General features: G+C 40.5%; 1 protein-coding gene across 1 annotated transcript in view; it reads right to left on the bottom strand.

Moving 5' to 3' along the window:
- The window catches only part of LOC147207467 (actin remodeling regulator NHS-like), a 37,443-nt gene extending 16,801 nt beyond the window's left edge, over positions 1-20,642 (bottom strand). Inside the window, exon 1 of the mRNA XM_086106463.1 lies at positions 20,363-20,642. Coding sequence (XP_085962589.1) covers positions 20,363-20,642 — 280 coding nt within the window. The remainder of the gene's footprint in view (positions 1-20,362) is intronic.
- Between the last annotated feature and the right edge of the window lie 3,490 nt (positions 20,643-24,132).

Here is a 24,132-nt window from a genome sequence, read left to right as displayed (position 1 = left end):
CAAGCTTCAGATGTGCCCCTGCTCAAATAAAGTGAAGAAAAAGAGCTGCATTGATGGAATAGTACAAACAGTTAAACATACAAATACAAAATGATAACACTCACAATGAGCAGGCAATCTTACGCCCAGACATTTCCACATGGACTAAATGGCCAAGTTTGTGACTCACTCACTCACTCAGCCACGCTACAGTTGTTGTTGTTGTTATGACTTTTGGCTTGTCCCAACATAAAGAATTGCACTTGATAAAACTTAACATTTAGATTCTCTTTTATGATGTTCCGTTATGATTTTATATTAGAGGGATTTCTACTCATTTTAACAGGAAATATTCATTTCAATTACAAGTTTGGTGAGGGAACAAATTTAACCCGTAAATCAAGTTACCACCGTACTATGTGGTGTCACACTCATCATGATTGTTTGCATTTCCACAATAGCTTTCCTTTATGGACCAGATGTACTTCTTATGTTTTGACACTCAACACGACTGGCTTACAGGCGGGAGGGAGCTTTGTTGTCTGCTATGAATAAGTGCTCCTGGGCTACTGACAAATATGCAACTGTCCCTGGTGCGCGCACGCACGCACGCACACACGTGCATGCAGTTCCTCCTCAGAGAGAGAATCATTTCTACTTGCCTGGGTTGCCACAACTAGGTTGACCTATTTTTGTCCAGACCCTCTCTCTCTCTCTCTCTCTCTCTCTCTCTCTCTCTCTCTCTCTCTCTCTCTCTCTCTCTCTCTCTCTCTCTCTCTCTCTCTCTCTCTCTCGCTTGCTCTCTTTCTGTTGTCGCTCGCTGCAACCCCATAATTCACCTCTGCTTAATAATTCACAACAGCTTTAGAAGCCCCCACTCAGCGGAACCACTGGCTCAGGAAAACAAGAAACAGAAACAAATAGAATGTGGTGCACAATGTTTAAAATTTTGTGTGTTCTTTTTGGAATGTGTGTGTGTGTGTGTATGTATCCATGTATGTATATATATATATATATATATATATATATATATATAGATAGATATATATATATAGTGTGTGTGTACTATAGTTACTGTCGTTTTGTGTTTATAGGTGCCAATTTGTGGTTGGAAAAGTGAAGGTTGACATATAGCTAACATGACCCCATGAGATCCTTAACCAACATTCAACACCGAACGTGAATTGTTTCAGAAGAAGAAGAATGCAAGCACACAAAACAAATCAGGAAATACTGTAGAGAGATGGCTGTGCAGGTTGTGTGCTGTTATTGTAAAAAGACCAGATTATTTGCAAGTCTGTGCACACACTCGCTCCGCCTCATGTGATTGGATGGCCGGATTTGGCAGGAACCAATCAGGACACCAGGAGCAAGAGTGCAGACACTGAGAGTACTCCTGCTAATGCTGGGCACACCCTGGAGCTGTGAGCGTGTGTGTGTGCGCCAGTGCATATAAAATGAAGATGGATCATAAATTTGTGATAGCGGGTGTATTTTACACACCTTGGAAAGTCACAATATTCATTTTAAAAGAGCTTTCTAGGGTCTTTCTCATCTGCTCCTCCTTGTTTTGTCCTCCCAGGAAATGGTGCAGAGGACACTGGCACTACTCATACATTATCCAGTATTTTAGAGTAAGTAACTACATACAAATACTGAATTTTAAAAAAAATCAACATTTCAAATCACGGGGCCTCGTTTACTAAAGGGGCACAAATTTGATTGTACACCTAAATAGTTGTGAAAGCAGATTGACTATGTTCCTTTCCAAATTTCTAACACGTGATACGTATGTGCATAATACTCCAAAAAGTAGATGCAAATAGATTAATTAAGCAAACACCTTAGATGAATTGTGGCGGCTGATTTTGCAGTTTTGAATGCAGTGTCAAAATAGCAGTTGTTAACTGGCACCACAGTGCTTCTGTATGTCTGAGGTTATTGAGGCAAGGAGAATGCATTGGCAAAATAAGAGGCGTTGGGGAAAACTGATCTTTTCTGCTTGTTTTTGAAATGCCAGAAACAAAATTTTTCTATTCAGTAATTTAATTTAGGAGCCGCTGAACCGTCCAAGGTCTGAGTTAGAGTGAGTCACAAGAAGGAATCATGCCAAATCACCAACGACAACTCCTTTCAATACATTTCCTTGCATTTGAGTCATTTCAGCGCAATGCGGCAATTGATGCTTGCTTCTCCCAAAGGAGTTTTCCCCCACTGTTTTGTCTCAACTTTTAAATGCAATGTTACGCAGTGAGGGCAGATGCATCCTATTTCCACACACTCTGGATGTGTTAAATCGAACCAAATATGAGTTTTATGCAGTTCCCCAAAATTCTTGGCCTGATAGACCGCACTCATGTGCAACTTGTTTCCCACTCAGACAAGGAGTTTATTTAGCACATGCATTTGAAGGTGCAAGCTGTGTGTGATTCAAAACGGGTCGTCACATGGCAAAACATCCAGGGCATGTTTGGCTCTTCCACTCACACTTCCATTTCCATCACTTCAAGCATCATTCTGCTTTTGTAGTGATCTCCCAAATGTTCCATCGTGAACGCCATTGAAACGCTGCATTCAATTTAAATAGGGCGGTTTCCAGGATTTTTACAACTTTTGGCCATTGTGCCACAATCTTAATTGATCCTGCGGAACAAACGCACCAACAGCTCACGCAGATCAGATCTGTTTGTGTGAATGCACATCAGTTCGACAAGCTAGGCACGCAATGAACATTTTTGGAAGTTTTTTTATTTGTTTGTTTGTTATTTTTATATATATTGTTAACAGTGGTACAGTTAAATGTCTGCGTATCATGTTTTTCACCAAATGACGACATGAATGAGACATAGGTCTTCTTCTGTCGCTCTCGACAATGTCGACGATATTTCATAAGTCGCCAAACTATTTACTTTGTAATGCAAGGTTAAAGTCGACTCTTCGTTGAAAAAAAAAACTGGCTTCCATTAAGTAGAGGGCAGGAGAGGGAGGCGGTGTTGAGTTTGTGATGTTATTGTCTGATTGATGTGACAGTGAGAGTGAGTCTCCTCCAAGAATCCTGGCCTTATTGCTCTTCCCTTCACACTGCCCCATCACACATACAACATACTCTGTCTCTCAGCATTACACACGCACGCACGCACGCACACACACATCAGTGTAAAATGGCTACCGTTTCTTTCCTTTCAAACTGCTTCTGTCATCATCATCGTGTTTTATCTCTTGCTCACGTCACTCTTTCTCCCTTTGTTCCCCCTCTTTGCTCCGGTTATCGCTTGTAGTCTGCAGGAGAACACAAAAATTTGGCTGTGGAGGACCATTCGTCGGACTGTTTCAAACGCTGTTCCCGCTGTTCCATAAACAAAACACAAATTGAATGCATGACCCTTCAAAGACCATCAGGGGTGCTTCTGCAGAAACCTCTGCAAATATGGTGGAAACATATTTTAAATAGTTTTGGGGTCTGTTTCAAAATCCCTCGTGAACACCGTCTCATTGAAAATAAACATATCCATGACTTGTATCACTATAATCAAGGTAGACTTCAATTTGGCTTAAATGGCCCTATTTTGGTGCAAAAATGGGCGTAACTTCATTTTCGTGCTAGCACGAGTCTCTCCTTCCGTGTTTGTGGCCGTGCTGTGTCTCCCTGAGCGTCCTGGCTCGTGGAGTTGCCTTGTTGTCGACGCACCTGAAAATTCGAACACTAAGTGGCCAATTGACTCCATGCTTGCTTATTTGGACTTTGTTAGCATGTTTATGCTAATCTGTGGTGACATCCACTTTCAAGTGGGAATGATTGCCAAATAAATGTAACAGTCTCTTCCGTGCGGAACCAAAGACTCATGTTACGGAACCAAGAAGCTCTAAAGCTCAGACCTGCTGTCATTCTGACTTCTCCTAGACTCAACATAACAAGATCAGTGTTTATCCTATCCAATCTATCTGTTTACTCTGGAGTTAAGTCAGGCATTTATTCTCTAAATCTGTTCAAAGGCTTTGAAACTGTCGCACTGCTTGTATTTCACCATGGATTTAGAATTAGGACAGGCCTCCACCATATGGACCCCTTCCATTAAAAACGACGCCTAATGCTTTGTAGTTCTGTGGCTGTCCTCACAAATATATATTTAAAAAAAAAAGTTTCCTTTTTTTCCCTGAAGAAATGTCAATAAGCAAATGATGACCTGCAATATAACGGGGGGTTTATGAACATGTTTCAGTTTCACGGGCTCTAAAAATGGAAAGAGATTCAATGCCAGAAGTAGAATTTTTGATAACAACTGATCAATCAATGGTTTTTGACATATTAATAACCACAGCTATCACAAAACGTATATTACCGACGATATCTGGGCATCGCCTATGACTATGGGGTTATACGGCAGGTTTCAGTCTCATTAGGAACTATCTGTTTTGAAGCTGAGGCTTGTGACTATAACATAATGAGCAGTTGAAGAGAAGAGGGAATGTATAATGTATTATCCCCACCCTCCCACTTTCATCCCAAGGATGAGAGAAGGGCCAGTTTCTCTGGGACTTCCAAGCATTGGTCATGCATTTGTGCAACAGTGTGTTTGTCTGACTGTGTCGTCCAGGCCTGAATGTGTACGTGCTTTTACATATCCCTATGCATCGAAGAGAACTGCGCCTCTGCTTTAAAGATGGATGACCTTCAAACAAAGAGCCAACAATAGACAACATAACAACTAACCTTGTGTGTCTAGACAATTCCCATCCCTTCTTCATTACGATATTTTTAATGAGTACCGGTACTTGAGGCAAATAAGATAGCATACAGTTAATTGGCCTCATAATAAATATATTTCTATTGAAAAGCACTCATATACACCACTGATGGTCTCTCACTCTCGTGAAATGCTCTCACACTACTGTTACTCTCACGTTACTGAAATTTACATTCACTACTGAAATGCTTGCATACACACAGCTGAATTGCTTTCAGAGGCACTATTGAAAGAGCGTCATTTGGTTTCCCTGTTTAAAAAAAAAAATTGTTGAAGACCAAGTAGTCCATCCATTCATCCATTATCTGAACCGCTTATCCTCACGAGGGTCACGGGCGTGCTCGCAGCCGATCTCGACTGTCTTTGGGCAGTAGGCGGAGTATACGCTGAACTGGTTGCTTGCCAATCGCTGGGCACACATAGACGAACAACCATTCGTGTTCACAATCCCACCTATGGACAATTTAGAGTGTCCAAAAAAAAACAACGGCGCATATTGGAGGAAACCAAGAAAACCCGGAGAAAACCCACACAAGCACGAGGAGAACATGCAAACTCCACACAGGAAGCCATGAGCCAGATTCAAACCTTCGACCTCTGCACTGTGAGGCGGACATGCTAACCAATCGACCAACGTGCCGCCCACTAAATAGTCCATTTGGCAAAACAAAATGTATTTCGGACGCAGCCCAAGTCGAGTGCTAAGCATCGTCTTACAGTGCTCATGGATTTTCTTTCTTTTGATATTTTTGTTGACACGTGTAGAAAGAAGTGGCCGTTTGCACAGTTGTGAGAGTGAACACAGCTGACAGGTTCAGCAACAGGTGGATTTTTTTTCTGAAACTACATTACATAGCAATAAATTACAATGCATTGTAAAATCCAGAGTTTTTATCGGTCAAACTTAAAAACAACAAAAAAAAGGAAAATATCTCAAAAACATGGTGTGCTAGAAATATGGCAAAGCCATTTGTGAAATCGGCATCAAAATTCGTTTACGGACGTGTAAAGCCATTTCTGATTAAAATTTGCTGTTGACCAGTTTTATTCTCAGACCACATACATGAAATACCTTGTAAATTAGAGAACAGGATTCCCCCGAAATAGTTCAAATTCTCCCCTCACACTTCAGTATATTCCTTTTGGTCCAAAAGTACCACCATAGTCATTGCTACGAAGAGGCTTCAAAATTTTCCACTGACATGCATTGAATGGAACAGCGCATATGCTAATGTACAGTTTGGTGCAGTCAGCACGGTGAAATGATCAACATCAGATGGTGTAAATATGTTGCATGCGGGCACACACGCGCACACACACACATACAGGTTCAACTGGGGTCGTATCATCCTCAGGATCACTGCTCCTGATCCACGGCAAACCATATGGCTCTGCTTTATTTCAACTGGCTTGGATGAAAGATTTCGGCTGCTCACCCACACATATTATTCAACTGAATTTATTTCATATCTGAAGATGGCAACAAATTACACTCTGGTTCAAGTCGAATGAAATACCGTTGAACTTGTCATTGTAATCATCCGTGGAAGTTCAAGGAAACCCACACAACTGGGATAGATGTTTTTCTAGTTACAAATTATTAATGACATTAAATCAAATTGTCTGTGGTCTGAAGATTTCTTTAATGTGATGTTTCAATTGCACTGACAATAAAATACATCGGTAGAAAAATTAAAAACAAATTTTCCCCCCTTTGCTAATCATTGCACAGTTAAGTTAAATCACAATGTATTACATAATCATTGTGTACCGTCTGTCAGTTAACTGTGATTAATTTCGGATTATAGTGAAGGTGACACCGAAGAACACCAAGTGAAGGAGAAGCACTTCTTGATACAGAGGCCAATAATAGGGATTGTGACTTTAATATGCTGGACTATTAATCTGCTATCATGTATTATCTGTAGGGACTTGAGCTAACAGGAATCATCTACACACACACATGCACACACATACACTCTTATGCAAAGGAGTCCCCCGTTAAGTCACACAATCAGTTAATTGTAATTTTCTGCCCCTGTAATTATTCGACTCTGTGGCGATAATTACAAGGTCAAAGAACGGGGGCAATATCAGTCAAGAAACTGTAATTATTTTTACCATGTTGTATTGAGGAACACAACTGTGCAATGGCCGATATTTTTTTTTTTCTGGTCACTAATCATCACACCACTCCCAGTTTACTCAAAACATAAAACAAAGAATTACACATTGTATGTCCTACTGTATTTAAAGCAACCGCACATCTTTGCCATGCGTTAGCTTCATGCTAAGATAAAATGCCACAGAAGAGCTAACAGATAGCACCAAAATTCAGTTATAACTAAATAGTTTGATTGATTGATTGAAAACACCGAGCAACATATATGTGAACACAAATGGAAAAGCAACACATGTGGACGGACAATATAACAGTACTCGGCATATATTATTTCTCCTTCTCAAAAGCAACCGATATTATTGCAGTTTACCAAATGACTTACAGTAGTTGTGAAAGTCTACAGGACTCAGTTATACTTAGCGTTGGGCATCTGTAACCGAAATCAATTGGAGGCGGGACTAAAATTACAGTTTTCCCGGGATTAATTCTCTTTTATTTGTCTCTTGGACCGTAAACTGGAAGTGAGCAAGCACATTTGCATCTTATTTGAGAGTCTGAAGTCTAAATGTGTTCAAAGTAAGTGGCATTGGAAAAAATACCCCCCCCACCCCCCCCCCCCCACACACACACACAAACACAATTCTTTTATGGTCCCTCTATATTGCGGATTTTGACGTGGCTCATCTCCCCTTCATTACATTGTAGTTTGACAGTGCTACACTCCTGCAGTGCTTAAGCATCAGACTATTTGTGCTGGGGTTTGCGAAATGTGAGCGGGAGGCTAAAATTGACAACTGTTCATGGAACAAAAGTACCGGACAGCGCAAAGATGGCAATACGACGGTTTCTTGCCAACACTCTCTTCCCTTCACCGGAACAGATGTGGTTGCCCGAAGCGTTTGGCTCACACATCTCCGGCCTGTCATCCAGAGGTACATTAACTCACTCATCATGAAGGGCAAGTGCGTGCATGCAGTTAGCATGGAGTGGACCTCTACATACCCATTGTGCCATGTCCCTCTCGAAATAGATATTTCAGGGAAGAGGGTTGCGTTTGTCGCGAAGGAAAAAGGAAAAGAAGCCTGTTTCTGGGTCCTTAAGTTTGTGTGGAAAGTGGTCAGCATTGGTAGGCTTCCCTGATACAACAAATAGTGACAGATATATGGCTTATCGGTAAAGCTCTGCCTGTCCTCACCGATGGACATCCTGCTTTGTAATTGGATTAATTTACCCTGCCATAGTAAACCACATCAACTGAAACCCACAGCAATTGTTTTTAAAGGGATTTTGGGGCAGTTTCAGAAGAAGCTTGTTTGTTTGTGTTACATTCCGCGTTCCAACCCAACTGAAAAGTGAACAGGACGCTCTCTCTCACCAGAGCGCAAACACACGCAGCTATGGCATGCGGTGCGCATGTGTTGTGTAAAATCTAGTCCAATTAGGACGTCTCTTCTTCTCCTTCTGCTAAGGATCTTACAAAGCCAATCCCTCTCTGACGAAGTCCTCTCGAGCAGCTCACCCATTAAAACGGGAGAAGACAAACTTTTTTACCCTCCATCGGTTTAAATGCCATGCTGAAATGTATGACCCCACCCTTAATTTCATGTATAACAGTGACGCATAACATCAACAATATTAACTGGATTCAAATACATTATTTTGTTAATACTAGGCAGTGATTACGATCGTTTCTGAGGTTGAGCACATCTTTGGGGAAAGCCTTTGAACATTCGTCAATAATGGTGATAATCAACTTCATGGCCCATGTACTAGTGCACTCTTTGTCCTCACTGGTAATACAATTCAATGCACTAGTTAAATGCCCAAGGTGTACTTGTTGGAAGACAGCCTCTTATTCATACTGTAATGTTTTTTTCCATTCTTAGTACCACTTTAATTGTGTACGAGCATTTAGACCTTGCTAGTCAGCTACTGTAGGCTACTGCAATAGTAACATTACTAGACCTAATTCATAGCTGTTTCAAATACTCCTGGCCCCTAGTAATGGAACCAAAGTGTAGAATATTTTAAAATAAATAACAAAAACAAACGAAATATCTACAACTGGATGAAAACAGGAAAAACAAAATAAATAAATAAATCCGAGGTTTTTTTTCTAATTATTTAAACCTGAAACTACATTTTGCATTTTTAAAACTAACTATAATCATCGCGAAAATGTTCTTCATTTTCATCTCTACCAAGTAATATCATAAATGAGCTGTCGAGGTTCAAATGTATTTATTTGTGGATTACTGTAAGGTCGTACAAAAGAGTGAAGGTCGAACAGTCATTCAGGAATTGTAGTTTATATTGTTACACAATATCTTGCGCTTGATTAAAGCCAGACGTAAAAAAAAATCTAGACTAAAAACTAATCGCTGGGCACGCACAGACCAACAACCATTCGTGGTCCTCACAAGGGTGACGGAGGGGGGGGGGGGGGGGGGTGCTGGAGCCTATCCCAGCCGTCTTGGGGCAGTAGGCGGGGAGAACATGCAAACTCCACACGGGGAGGCCGGAACTGGGATTGAACGGTATCTGTGCACTGTGAGGTCGACGCTCGTTGTCCTAAATTCTCCAAACTTGTCCTACTAGTGTTCAGTAATGTTATACATTAATGGTAGGATGTAGTGTCAAAAGCATTGGTCGTAAGACACGATCCTTCTACGAGTGTGCTGAATTGTTTTACTAGTATGGACAAAGGGCATACGAGGACGTTGATGGATGTGAGTGCTGAATTGGCTTTCCATAGAGCATGCTCTCCGTCCTCAGCAGTAAGACAATTCAGTGCAATAGAAAAACGCCTTTTTTGAAAAATTCTAAAGGGTCAACAAGCTTGTCGGATCTACTAAAACATAGCATTTTCTATTTTGTATTAAAAGGCATGGTGCTCCTCACCTGGTATTGTAAAGACAAACCAGAGGAAGTGGAAGTCTATGCTTTCAGAATTCAGTTATTTGCTTTCATTTGCATCGGGGTGGAATCTGACAGTATGAGGCGCATGGAAACATTCTGAAAAGGCAGAATCATATAATAATTTCCTCAAAATATAAACGGGTTATATTGTACAGTCATGTCATAGGAAATGAGCTTTTGAATTTGTGAAAGAGGGCCTTCTTAATTAAAATTGGACATACTCTCAGGTGGGTGAATAATTTAAATTAAAGTTACCACATTGTCTGACCTTGTTACAGAGGGAACTCATTTGCCAAGCAACAATGTTTGCTGCCAGAAAATGCCCAATTTACATTCTTGTAACAGTTAATAAGCTCCCAAGAATCGGACGCAAGAGCTGAGAACTCACACTTGTGTCAATAAAGGTCTACTGTTATGTAATATAAAGCTAGAGGAAAAGTTACTCATGTATCCTCATGGAAGGACAGCACACTTACGCACCAGAGCCCCGGGATTACAGAGCTGTCCACTCATGGCAAAGACACTCACACAGAGCAATATAGGTCGCTGATTTTAGAGTTTTGGTTTCAAGCCAGTGTTTTGCGGGGTTGACAACAATGATTGAGTTTAACGTGCCACTGGAGCATGGCACAAATAACGCACACATCAAAATGAATGGGACACATTGGATATAGTCTTACAGCAAACCTCTGAAAACGGCCTTGAATCCATTTTTTCACAGGCAAGCAATCACTGCAAAAGGCGCACGTTCCAGCCATCCATCTGAGCACATGCTGCAACGCACGGACCAAGAAGTCCTGCTTGCATGTTTTATTGCAAGCTGCCACAGGGACACAGACAGGAGCACTTAAAGTAACAGTTCCAATCATAACGTGAGAGTCGGGGAGAAGGTCATAGAGTTCAGCATGTTTGACTTTCAGCTTAGTGCCACTTTATAAAACCGACTTAATTCTTGCGCTCTCTTTTGTTACATTGGGTTCTGTTTATGAATTAAATATTTTACAATACAGTGCTATTTTACGTTGTTAAAAACATGCAACAGAAAGAATTCTGATGTTTTGAGGGGAGGCTGGAACGAATTCATGGAATTTCAATTCATTCCAATGGGGATAATTGATTTGCTATATACTGTGCGAGAAAAGAATGGTGTGTTGAATTGACTCAATTTTATTTCATCAAGTGGTTGCACAAAATGAAATCATCTGGATCCAGGTCCATTTTTGAAGTAGACAATACATTTACTAGACACAAAAACTTTTTTCGTGTGCGAGTAAATGGTGTTACGTGGTTCTTCTGTGACACCATTCTTGTATTGGATAGGATTGCGAAGGTGTAGCGAATTAAGTGTCCTTCTTGTTTTTTGACTAAAGAGACATTTTCAAATCTCAATTGTAAAAAATAAGAAACAGGAAAATGACATAAACGATCTGTACTCACAGTCTTCCTCTTTATTTTGCCCTCCAGGCTTCGACCTGATGCAGGCTATGTCATTGTGGGTTTACCCTTAAAATTTGCCCTTGTACATAAAACTGTCAATGTGGTATGTTAATGTAATGACACAATAAAAATGTGTGCATCCCCGACTATCTACTAACGGCCTATGCATTTCAATTAAAACGACTCACCCTGTGTGCACACAGATTAGAGTCACATTGTGCCTCTGATTGGCTGATTGCCCATACAAGTGAATAGTCTCATTTAACCCAACGGCTCTCTGTAGGAGAAGTGAATTTGTAACTCCTAAATCTCGATGTGTCATTGATGCAAATGCATGAATCAAATATCGATCGTGATCATTGGGATCGGTAGATCCGGTCACACAAACCATATTAAGAGGTGCTATGGTCCGGCAGTGTCAGCATAATTGTGACCGGGGACCTTTGACAGACTGTTGAATTAGCTTGTCTGAGTAGAGTGGAGTCATTTGTGTGTCAACAGGGTCATGGAATATTGTCAGACAGCATTTAAAAAACAGTACACTGCTCACTGCAGAGAAGTCATTTGTGTTTGGCCATGTGTCTGCGCTCTAATTGACAGCGTCATTTGGGGGCTGGGTGATGAAGTACTGCCTTCACGAAGGAAAATAAAGTGCATTAATGGGGACGGAAGCCTGGAGCTGCCAATATCGAGTAAAAATATTTTGACTGGCAACTACGTACAAACGTAATCGCACATACCCGCAAATACGTACTTGGAGGCTACATTTGTAGCATGATCTTATCATGCCAGTGGGTAGTGACTTGTGCATGCTGGAGTCATTGTTTTTTCAACATTTAGCCTACATTAAACCAGTACATTCAAAATGTTTAAATGTAACCTTTGTTCATTTGTAATTTTATGGTTTTATTATAGATGCAGTGAATGATTTACGTTTGAATGTATTTACCAGTCAAAATAGTTGTACTCCATATTGGCAGCGTCAGTTAGCATGGTGATTGACTGGTTAGCATGCTGGCCTCATAGTGCAGAGGTGCTGGGTTCGATTCTGGCTCCGGCCTTCCTGTGTGGAGTTTGTGTGTTCTCCCTGTGCCTGCGTGGGTTTTCTCTGGGTAATCCACTTTCTTCCCATATTCCAAAAAGAAGCATGGCAGGCTAATGGAACACTCAAAATTGTCCCAAGGTGTGAGTGTGAGCATGGATGGTTGTTCGTCTATGTGTGCCCCGCGGTTGGCTGGCAACCTGTTCAGGGTGTACCCCGCCTAGTGCCCGATGACAGCTGGGACAGCTGGATTTTTTATGTCTTGTTGATGGATGGATGGATGGAGGGATGGATGTCTACACTTTAAAAATGGTGTATTGACTTTACTCACTTTTGTTTTGTCAAGTGGTTACACGAAAATAAACTCATGTGGACCCAGGTACATTTATAAGTAGAATATACATCTACTTATTAAATATATTTAGATCCAGATGATTCTATTGTGTGTAGCCACTTGAAATTGAGTACATTTTTGGTATGGATGGATGGATGGATGGTTAGATGAATAGCTGCTTTGGATAAACTGCTTTTGTTTTTGAAATCTTATGGAAGTCCTTGGATTTGATATTCATGTTGGAGTTGATAGTGAATATTTTCAGCAGCAGCCTTGATTCGTAAACCTTTGTAAATCATCTCACATGACTGTATTCTCCCGATTCACAGCACAAGCGCCACACTGTACTGCCACATATTTCTCTCATGCGTCTCATTCTTTCACACTGTTATCAAACTTTCTCCTCTCCTGCTTGTGTCTGGGCGGAAATCAAAGTGCATTAAACATTAAATATGCTGTCAAGAGGCACAAGTCTCTCCATGCTGCTGATGTTGGGGAAAGTAGGGCAGCGAGGAATACGAGGTATAGATAGAGGAGGAGGAGAATGGACACATGTAAGCAACGTACAGTATGCAGGTCAGCACTCCGCGACAGGCTGTATGAATACATGCTTTTCACACTTCCATCAAACATGCTCCAGTGAGAAATTGCTGCTAGAGTTCTGAAGATTTTGAAACTCATTCAGTACAATTTCTAGATCTGTGGTTGCTGTGATTTCTTTTTTTCCCCCAAATTTTTATTTTTAATCCATACATTTGGAAAGGGATACCTGTACTTTGTACTCTCTACTTTGTCAAAATATGCTTGTTACATTTTTTTTTTAACATCAGCAGATGATGACATGATAAAAAACAGGACATAAATAGAGATGGGTCAAGTCAACCACAGTTTAGCTCTTGATTCATTGGCTGATGAGGTGTCACAAATTCTTGTTCACATTTCTTCTTGAAAGTTAAGTTCATTCATGACCTCTTTTGAATTTAAAATGATGGTACATTCCAAAAATAAAGTAACATTTATAAATATTTCATGTAACATTTTATGTTGTAGTACCACCCCATTACAAGTAAGTCATTGGACCAACGTAGCAGTCGAGGCTAATGTTGACTTCTTTGCAATGCTAATGCTAGCTTAGTATTGCTGGTGCTGATGTTGTGTTGAAACTGGGCAACAGTGAACGATTATTTCTACTTTTACAAAAAAAAAAAATTCTGCTCGTAACTTCTGAGTATGCATGTTCTGAACACACTTGTGTCCGTTTTTCCAGGTACAGCCGCATCCCCAAAAATGTGCTCACGGGTTCAATGAAGACTTACTTGTACCTAATTGTTAAATACAGTATATAAGAATGAATTCACAGAGCCCTGCAAAGCATTGTGCAAATCGTCAGGTAACAGAACCCTCCCACTGCGCCCTCAACCCAAAAATGACTACCCAACAGCAAAGCCTGGCATTTTTACAAAGCAATACCCCATTTTTGCTGGAGAACATGTATTGCTGTTTTGTTTTGTCTTGTTTTTTGTTTGTTTTGTTTTGTTTCTAATCTGGCCAAAGCTTGAAGTGAGTTGAGGAGCTTTATTTTGAAAACAGTCCTTTGCCACCATCTTATATGCAACAGTACAATACAAACTTTTCTATCCCGGCGTGTTTTTTTTTTTTTAATTAGCTGTGGGGTTCCCTGTAATTGCATAATATGCCACAAGATTATGGCAATACACCCATTTTGTATTAGACAGGGCTTTGGCCTGAACACAAACGATTGGAAAACCCCACCTCTTCCTCAGTCAGCTGCGATTTCCTCCCCAATGAAGAAAGGCAATCACATTTTTAAAAAAAGGATGATGCGAAAAAGGAGATTTGCTTGTTTCCAGTTTTGTCCCTGAATCAGACATAAAATATCTGCCTTCTGCATACTTACTTCTTTTAATAGTCTGAGTTCTCTTCAGAAAAAAACTCTCCATGATCTTTTCTTGCTGTCCAACTGTTCAACAACAACGGCAAGTTCAAATGCAGGCCCAGGGAGAGAGTGACAGAGTGATTGACTCAGCGGAAAGGTTAAAGCACACGTCTCCCTCTCTTCTGTTACCATGCAGAGTAGAGAGATGAAGCAGTCCCCTGCTGGCCACCCTGGCAAATTCTAAAGTCAAGTTTGCTTTGAGGGCCTCCACACAAGAAAGCAGAGTACAAGCTAGATGCCACAAGATCAATATCCACAAATCCCTTTCGACTTATGTTCAATGCTGAGATCTCGACTAGCACACTACATTCTCCTTAACTATTCGTTTCCCTCCTTTTCCCCAAAAGTATCATAACAACTGTTGTGATGTGTATTTCAATACGAAAACTATCACTGTAATATTGTACTTTATAAAAAATATACATTAGTGTCAGAATAGAAAGTACAAATTTTTGCATCCATTCAATGGACATTGTGTTGCTCCTTCAGGTGTGCATGCCTTGGCCGCCAGGGGGCAGTATAATACAGACCCATGGGAGACGAGTTTCACCACTGACTCAAAAAACGACTGTAATATTGGTGATTTTTCAATCTGTATACTTGCGAGGATTGCTCGTGTTCAAATATTTTTGTATTTGTGTTGAAATATCCATTGCTTAGTGTTATAAGACCCGTCGATGTGCTTTGCATCGTTTGTTAGTATTAAGCTAAACAGACTGAAATAAGGCGGTTGTTTTAAATACACAACGTGTAATTAAGGACTCATACTTTCCGGAAAGATATTTGCAAGTATAAAAAATATTTGATGCAGTTTGTTGCTATGTATGTTTAGTCGATGCAGTCATTGTTATTTTGTCTTTATACAGCCTGATTTTTGCTGCTGTAACACCCAAATTGCCCATAATTAAAGACTTATTTTATCTTATCTAATCATATCTCGTAAATAAAAGGTTTTTATTTGGTAGTAACATTGCAGGGACAGGGTTGTATGACTTCAAGTTTTACTTGTTAAGAAACATGCTAAGTGAGCTTTTGTTCCAGTGTAACATCCTGTTAATGTGTGGACATTAAATGATAGAAAATGTGCTAAACGTGGTTCAAAAGCAACAAAAAGGCATGCAGAGCTGTCTGACAATCCTCTCGGGGTCCGCAGTAGCTTTTGGGACATTACGCAGTCCTGTGAGTTATCATTCATCTAAACCGTGCCTGTTTGATGTGACATGTTTCGCAACAATTCAGTGTTTCCCCCAGGCTTTGGAAAAATGCAGCATCTTCATATCCTGAGGGCTTTGATTTTTTTATTTATTTTTTTGATCGGACTACCATATATTCTAAAAAAAAATTGAAATCGCCTCCGAGTGTCAGGTTTCAAAAATGAAATCTCCTCACATAACTTTCTTGAAGAGTATAAAAATATGCCTTAAAAAAAGGTAATACAGCTGAGTCTTGACTTACACTGTCATAGGTACAGTATATAGATTTGATGATATGTTAATTCTTTTGTGGTGGTATCAAACCTCACTGCATCGTCCAGATAGATGCGGACATTTTCATGTAACAAAATCAACCTAAACATGACAAATACAAAGCAAATAAAATGCAATACTATGGAGAACTGTTTGAGTATGCATTTGATATCCTTTATGTCCCTTTTATGGTCTATGTACTAGTACTAGTCCTGACTAGTAAGACAGGTTGGTGCGCTATCAAATCGACCATGTCTTACTTGTAACTACTCGATCCACTTTTGGCCTGCTCGTAAGCAGTCCAATCTTATGAGCAATGACTGTGTTGCACTCACTAGTAGCACTACGTATAAGGTCCAACTAGTGGACCCTACTAGTAGCACCAAAATTCTCACTAGTTACATGTATGTCAAGATTGTCCTACTCAGAGCTATTGACTAAAATCTTTTCTTTTTTTTTTACATAAAGTAAATATTCACGTTTTAACCCATTTTCACAAAATTACTGATTTAAAAAAACCTCCACATTTATTGGTCACACATGCATGAGCAGATGAAGAATTTAAATACACTGTCTCACATTTTAAAGGTAAAATGCTACCGTTTAAGTGCAGTCTGGCGCGTTTGTCCTTCTACTGTACAAAATACTAGCACATGGAACTTGAACTTTTTCTTTACTGAGGGCAAAGAGCAACATCCATAGTTTCTACTGGGTGTTGGGGGTGGGGGGGGGGGGGGGTCAGAATAGATGAATGGCATTTCAAATCATTTCAAAGGGGAAAATCGATTAAATAAACAAGTAAACTGTATGTTTCATAATTCCAGATGTTCATATCACAACGCAAGTGCAGACTACTTTCTGGTAAGGATACCAAATACGAGTGTTGCTTAATCCTCTAACGACCACATGACAGTAACTTCCTCCAAAGTTTGGCACGTAGGATCAATAGCGATGCGAAACAAAGTGTTTCCCCCCCCCCCCCGAAAAAGTTCCATGGGATTGACCATGGCTCATCTCATTGTGTCATTAGTAACGTCTAATGGATTCTACTGACTGCTCATAATAACAGATGAGTGGTGTTTTTCCTGCAATATCAGCCATCTGCCTACCGCCAAGTCCAGGATCGATCCGAGTTTGCACCATATTGACTCTCTTCTGTGTTGAGTGGCTCAATAAGAAGTGACGAGACTGTTGTAACGGATACTGAATATGGCTGTGTGCACAAAAACATAGCTTTCCAGCATGACAGCAAAGACCGTGGTCCTTTAAAAGAAATAAATAAAATTAGCTAGTTTTTAGTGGGTTTCCATGGATGAGTGCTGGCAAAGAGGACGCAAACCTTTCATGCAGCCAAGTTGAAATCCCAGACAAACAATCAATATTTTCCCACGTTGTTTACTTTTTCTCCATTCTTTGTCAATATTTATGAAACAAGATCTTGGTTTTAATTAGGAAAGGGGAAGTATCAATACCAGGCATCTGTATCAGTCGAATACAGATGCCTGGTATCGATACTGAAAGCTTTTTTTTTTTTTACATCATATAAGTTCTCCTCACCAGTAGTTAGCGCTAGTGACACGTTGGCAAATCATCATACATGTCAGAAAAATTGGTATTTGACCACATTTATCTGTCATTGTGGGATTTGAAATGTTATTTATCAAAAGTATACTGGAAAAATGGTGTGTTGAATTCGCTCCATTTTATTTCGTCAAGTGCTTGCATGAAAAAAAAAAAACACTCTTGATCCAGATACATTTTTTAAGTAGGCTATATATCTATTTTCTATTGTGTGCAGCCAGTGTACTTTTGATATCGGTAGTCTGTACTGTGTGTACTAAAGAGTTAATACATGTACAATGTGTTTAAGTCCAAGAAAAAAATGGTATCAAACATCCGTAGTTTTTAATTAACCTTTACATACAGTTTGGGTCAATTTGAGCAGTTGGCTTTTCGGAGACTGACGCAGAATGTCACAAAATGATAATAGGCTATTGTGTATCGTGAGGCTGTATCCGGTACAAATTTCACCTGTGTCAACTAAAATGGATTTAAGATTTACCAGAATATCTTCAATAAATCCAAGTTATGTATAGAGATGTATTTAATAGGACTGTGTTTGGAAACAGTCGTTGCAACTGTCTGTGTAACCACCACATTTGCACAGCAAATTCCAACAAAATCATGCATGCACCTGTTGCTCTTTGAAAGGTCATGGAATCTCAAAGCAGTAAAACAACATCAAAATGGACATACTGTACATAAAGTGCACGTTTTCCCCGAAACATTGATGAAGGATTAATTGTCCATTGACAAATGTCAGACAAGCTAATAAGACATTGGATGTCAATATGTCCTCTGCATTAAGTACAGCTGAAGGTATGATTCGCCTTTTGTTGTGTGTTTGTTTTGTTTGTTTGTTTATCTATTTATTTATTTAGGGAGGACATGTTCAATTTCTGTGTTCCTATTGGTACTCAAGATTTTGACATTGATAATAATTCGATCTTTTAGATTGTCCACCTCTAAACGCCCCCACTCACCCCCAATTTAGTCAATATCATTCAAAAGTCATTTTTCCTGAGACTTGAGTGTAACATTAATTTCAAGTCTAGTGGCTCGTCTTTATAGGGGGCTTCCTACCCTCAACTTGAAAGTCACGCAATACTTTGTCGATGTTGGTCAAAATCCGCAGCTGGCTATCAACCGAGCTCGCACGTTATTGTGTCAAGACGCAAATATTTGTCACAGATTCACCATTGATGCTCATTTCCTTCAGCCACACACTAAACAAGCATTAAGGACGTTATTTCCCCTGATGCTTTTGGTGAGGAACAATAGGGATGATCATGAGTCTATACAGTTGCTTTAATTTGCAAACTTGCTCTTCAACGCCCTTATGTTATGTTCATTATCCAAACACACAAACTACGTTCCGGGCCAACATTTGGTGCTCGGGTCAGGGTTCTGGATGTATGGACTGTCATTGTTGTGCCATTTGACTATTTCACTGTCAAAGACCAACAGGGGCATGTTTCTGCAGGAACCTGCACAAATGTGCTGGTTACATAGACAGTTCTCAGGATTGTTTCAAACTCCCTTGTGAAAAACACACATGACGAGGGCTCTTTTGCTGTTCTGAGATCACCCAAAAGGGACCTTTAAAGGTGCATTATTCTGCGGGAACCTTTGCAAATGTGGTGGGAACACAGACAGTTCTCTGCACTGTTTCATGCCGTCTCCTGACAGCCTCCCATTTAAACACATTCATGCATGTAGTTACAGTTATAAGATTCCAACCATTGCCAGATTTCCTCTTCTTCTTTTTTTTCAATTTAACACACACATAGTAGTTAATTTGGCCCAGAAAAGCCTCAGTGTACACAAACTTTGTATTACAATATTTTTCATTTTTCTGTATTATGAGTCACTTTCAGAAGAGTAAGGAAATTTTAAACTGAAAGAATGAGATTTCAGGAATTTTTCTTGCTGTCAAATGTCGAAGCGGATCAAATTTGTCCCTGCAGTATGTTAAGGTTTTAATTGTGATGGTTTAGGCAAGTCGGAGAAAATGTACGAGGCCTTGCTCTAGCTGCTGCAGAGGACATAAATAATATGTAGCTGTTGTTACACACGAATGTAGTCGATTGTTGATGCCAGTCAAGTCTTATGCTGCCAGCGCGTGTCAATCCGTACACGGCCACATCCCTCGCACACCCATGTCACGACCATCGGTTCCTGTCTACAGGGACACACTCTGCTGCAACATGGTCAAGTGGACTCATTATTGATGCTGGGATGGTGCCGCTGCTTGTGAAAAGGGTGGGAATGCCGCGCGCGTGGGGGATTGGCGCGCATACACACGCGCACACATTTAAAAATAGTCGACTCGAAAGATAAGAACGTGACATTCTTCATAGATAAATCCGACATGCGTGCAGGGTGTGTGTGTGTGTGTGTGTGTGTGTGTGCGTGTGTGTGTGTGCGTGTGTGTGTGCGTACGTGCGTGCGTGCGTGTGCGTGGGTGTGCGCAACCCGCAGTAAATGGAAGAGCGACGCGGGGCCAATGCAGCGGCAACACACGCCCCTCACACACATAGAATCGCGCGCGACCACAGTTTCACGCACATGCATATACCCGCGCGCACATTTTCACGCTCTTCCAGTCTGCACACAAAAGTCAATACGTCGCGGGACCAATGTGAAAGCGCAAATAAGTAAAATTGCGTGTCGTGAGACACGTTTTGCGGGTGTCTGTAATAACACGTGCGTGATTCAATGAGTGTTTAAATAACACACACATGGATCAGGTGGGTGCATTTTGGGGCGTAGGGGGTGGGGGCTATTCCGCTTCTACTTACGTACTGCCTCCTTTTTGGGGTCTAGGGCATTGGCATTCTGCTGGATCTGGCCTATTTTGTTCTGGAGCCCCCAGACCCGCTGGTTGGTGCTGACGATGTCGTTCTCCAGCTCTTGGAACAAGGAGCAGGCGTGCCGGGCCAGGTCGGACAGCTGTCGCAAGGTCCGGGACAGAATCACGTTGGTGATGGCGCACAGGTCCTCGAAGAGCAGACCTTCATCGTTTGGAATCTGGTGCCTGCACAGAAGCGGCGGCTCCACAATCCTTTTGGCGAAAGGCATTTTGCACGCCCCAAACGAGACTTGAAAAGCAAATGTAAATTCCCAGCGTCTAGAAAAGGTGGAAGGAGGGACAACATCCAAACAAATATATCCAAAACGTGCAGCCTGACGAGGTTCAGATCGACCGCGCGTTATTCCCGAGCGGCAATCCAAAGTTCTCCTTGAGATCCTCCATGCTGCTGCCGCCGCCGCTGCTGCTGGCCTCCTATGGGCATCACTCACACTCCCGCTCACGCGTAGACACACGCACACTCACATGCAGTCAGGACACGGCTACGCTCAGGAGCTCAGGTCAGTGGTGTGAGAGGAGGTGCAGGAGGAGGAGGAGGAGGATGCGTGTCGCCTCTGCGATCACGGACGGGCTTGCCTCCGCGCAACGTCAAGACAGAAAAACGAACAGCGGAAAACACACGGGGGATTTTCAAAATAAGAGGATATGCGGAAATGCTATTAAACACTTCGTCAGTTAATAAAACACTCCCGATCCTCACATTTCTTTCTTGACGCACATGTCGCTGGTTTCCGGGCAAGCGTTCCACTTCCGGTGATACCTGCATTGTTTCTATGTCGTGTCATGCCTGAGGGGATGGCAGGACGTGGGCAAGACTACCTTACACAAGATCCAACTACTTTGAAAGGTATTCCTCAGTTTGTATAGACCATATTTTTACATCAAATACCATCTCAAAAAGAAGACCCCCAGTACCACTACAGTGACCAACATTAGGATACTGGAGCATAGTAGGCCCAAGGTGTCTTCAGGAGCCAAGCAGAGGTTTTGTTCCTACAAAGTTTGTAAATGTAATTGTAGGCCACTGTGACAGAATGCAATTTTTTAACATTAACACTGGTCTCGCTGTAAATTGATTCAATTTAAATATAGCCTCCATAAAAGTGATACACAGGATTTTCCTGACCTCTATGTTTAAAAATACACTGCTCAAAAAGATCAAATGCTAATGTATTGCAATACACTGAAAACATTTTTTGTTAAATTTTTTCAGATGGATTTTGTCAAGTGGTTGCATGAAATGAAGTCATCTGGATCCATATACATTTTTAAGTGGACTACACACCTACTTACATCGATTTTTATGTTGTTCAACCAGTTGACAAAAATAAAATTGAGTAAATTCAACACACCATTTTTTTTCAGTGTCTTTTTTTCAAACATTATAAAATGGTCTACATATCTTTTTGCAAAGAAACAGAAGGATGCAAATCGATTTTGATAACATTTACTTTGTTTGAAAATATTCTAAAACAATTGAATGTAGGTCAAGATGAGCTAAGATTATTATAAAGTAATGTATTTAAGGAAAAACAGCCTCTCTCTCAACTTTATGACGTAAAGGACAATGTTTGTTCAAGATACCTTCAATCAACTCAACATTTCAACATTTTTCTGTAACACTTTTTCTTCTTTTCGCTGTGGCCCTAATCCTCCTTCATAATGTTTAATTGAATGTTTTTCATATGTCCTGCCAGCCATTAAGCAAGCTCTGTACAGTATTTGGACAGCACTGAATTAGCTCAAGTATGAATCCCAAAGCAAACATGTTGTACATACGACTGTAAACAAAGCTTGTGAATTTAATCACAAATGCACTTTACTGTATCTTGCAGAGGAGTTGAGCAACATAAGGGGCCGTCTGGTAAACAATGTGCAGTGACCACATTTTGCTGAATGTGTGGTCCAAGCGTTAAGCCGGCCTGTTGTCTCGTTCATTCACCATGATTCCCATATAGCCACCAGGCTCAGTCAGTATAGAGACGTCTGCACTAAATTTGCTGTTGTGGCAAGTTTGAAGGGTTGACCAACAGTGGGACTGACGGGAGACCGTTACAGGCACCTCACTCAGAGATGACAGCGCCTAACCGAATGGTATACAGCAAAGTCGAGCCGGCAAAAGCACTCATATGATTTGCCTAATACCCTTAGGACAAGTCATTTTTTAAATTATGATTTTTTTAAAAACACAACAAATTTAACAAATAAGAACTGAAAATCTATGTAGAAAACAAATAATTGCTATTTTTCATTGATATCGTGACAAAAAAAAAAAGACAAAGGCAATTTTGTTACTATGCTACCATGTTAGACTCCTATAAAAGTAGATGCATTGATTCAACGCTATTAGATAAAAATATAAAAGTACAAACTGAAATGTACCCAAGTATCCATCCATCCATTTTCAACACAGCTTATCCTGAACAGGGTCTGGGTCGCAGGAATTGTTGTAGTCTATCCCAGCTGATTTTGGGCAAACGGCGGAATGACCCCTGAACTGGTCGCCAGACGGTCACAGGGCACATATAGAGACAAACAACCATCCACATATACATCCACATCGTCACTGAGTGGGAACCGAACCCACGCTGCCCGCACACAAGTCAGACTAGTGTACCACTACACCATAAGCTACTTATCTAAGTAGAAAAGTAAAAATGCCTCTTTACTGTCAATAATTTACAATAAACATTCAATAACTTGGCAAGGGAAAATGAAGAAAAAAACCAACACTTCCCTTTTATTATTAACTTGCCTCTGGTCGGTGAGAATAACAAAAAAAAATATTGGACACACAGTCAAAACAATGTGCTCCCACAGCTTTGCTAACGGTGTGAAACGACTGACAAGAAAATGCTAAATTAGCTCATGATAACAACCGAAAAACACCTTATGTGGGTGAATTTTTGAATGGCAGATGTGTTGGGAGATTTTTTTTTCATATAAAATATGTGCTTTGACTCACTAAAGGTTAGAACACCCTATCCGAGTATGTGTAGATAGACATATATGTGTTTTCCAGCGTTCATTTGGTATATTGTCTCTATTCGTTTGCTTTTTGGCCAATTTAAGTGGAAAAGGTGCGACATTATATTAAGAATGCATCTCCAACTACGACCAAAAGAGGACGCTGTTTGCTTATGACAGTGTTTCTGTTAAGTAGAAACTGGTTGTATTTTATGAAAACAAGTACAGTTCTTAAAAGGAACCGACATTAACTTAAGTCAATGGCATTCCAAAATATAAATAAAAGGAGAATAGGTGTACTGTACACAATGCTATTGTTGTGCTGTTACATTTTTCAGGGTAGGAAATGACTGTTAAATAATCTTTTGGTGCTGGTAATGAATGAACATAATAAATACAGTACAGCGCTACCCTTTGCTGCTCTGTTATCAACATGTAAGGCCGAACAGGTGACTTGCTGTTTATGATGCTATGAAATTCACTCCTCGCTGATAAGGAATTGCACTGTTCTATTATTTCCTCTTGTTTCTTGACATCGCAGGCACACGGTGATCAAATACGAATTTTTCAAGAAGGAGACAAATAAAAATAATCGCATTGAAATGTAGCTATATGAGGGAAAAAATGATTTGATCAAGTATCTTTCTGATATTAATAAGCAATTTTATCACTTTGGTTTCAGTGCAACACTCTATAATGGCTGAAAACATATGGGGGGAAGAAAAACTTGAA

Source organism: Hippocampus guttulatus, chromosome 3 (assembly GCF_054856545.1).
Source record: "Hippocampus guttulatus isolate MCC_2025c chromosome 3, RoL_Hgut_1.0, whole genome shotgun sequence".
In the NCBI taxonomy this organism is placed as follows: Eukaryota; Metazoa; Chordata; class Actinopteri; order Syngnathiformes; family Syngnathidae; genus Hippocampus; species Hippocampus guttulatus.
Note: the sequence above shows the minus strand (reverse complement) of the source record. Positions and strands in the feature narration are given on the sequence as shown.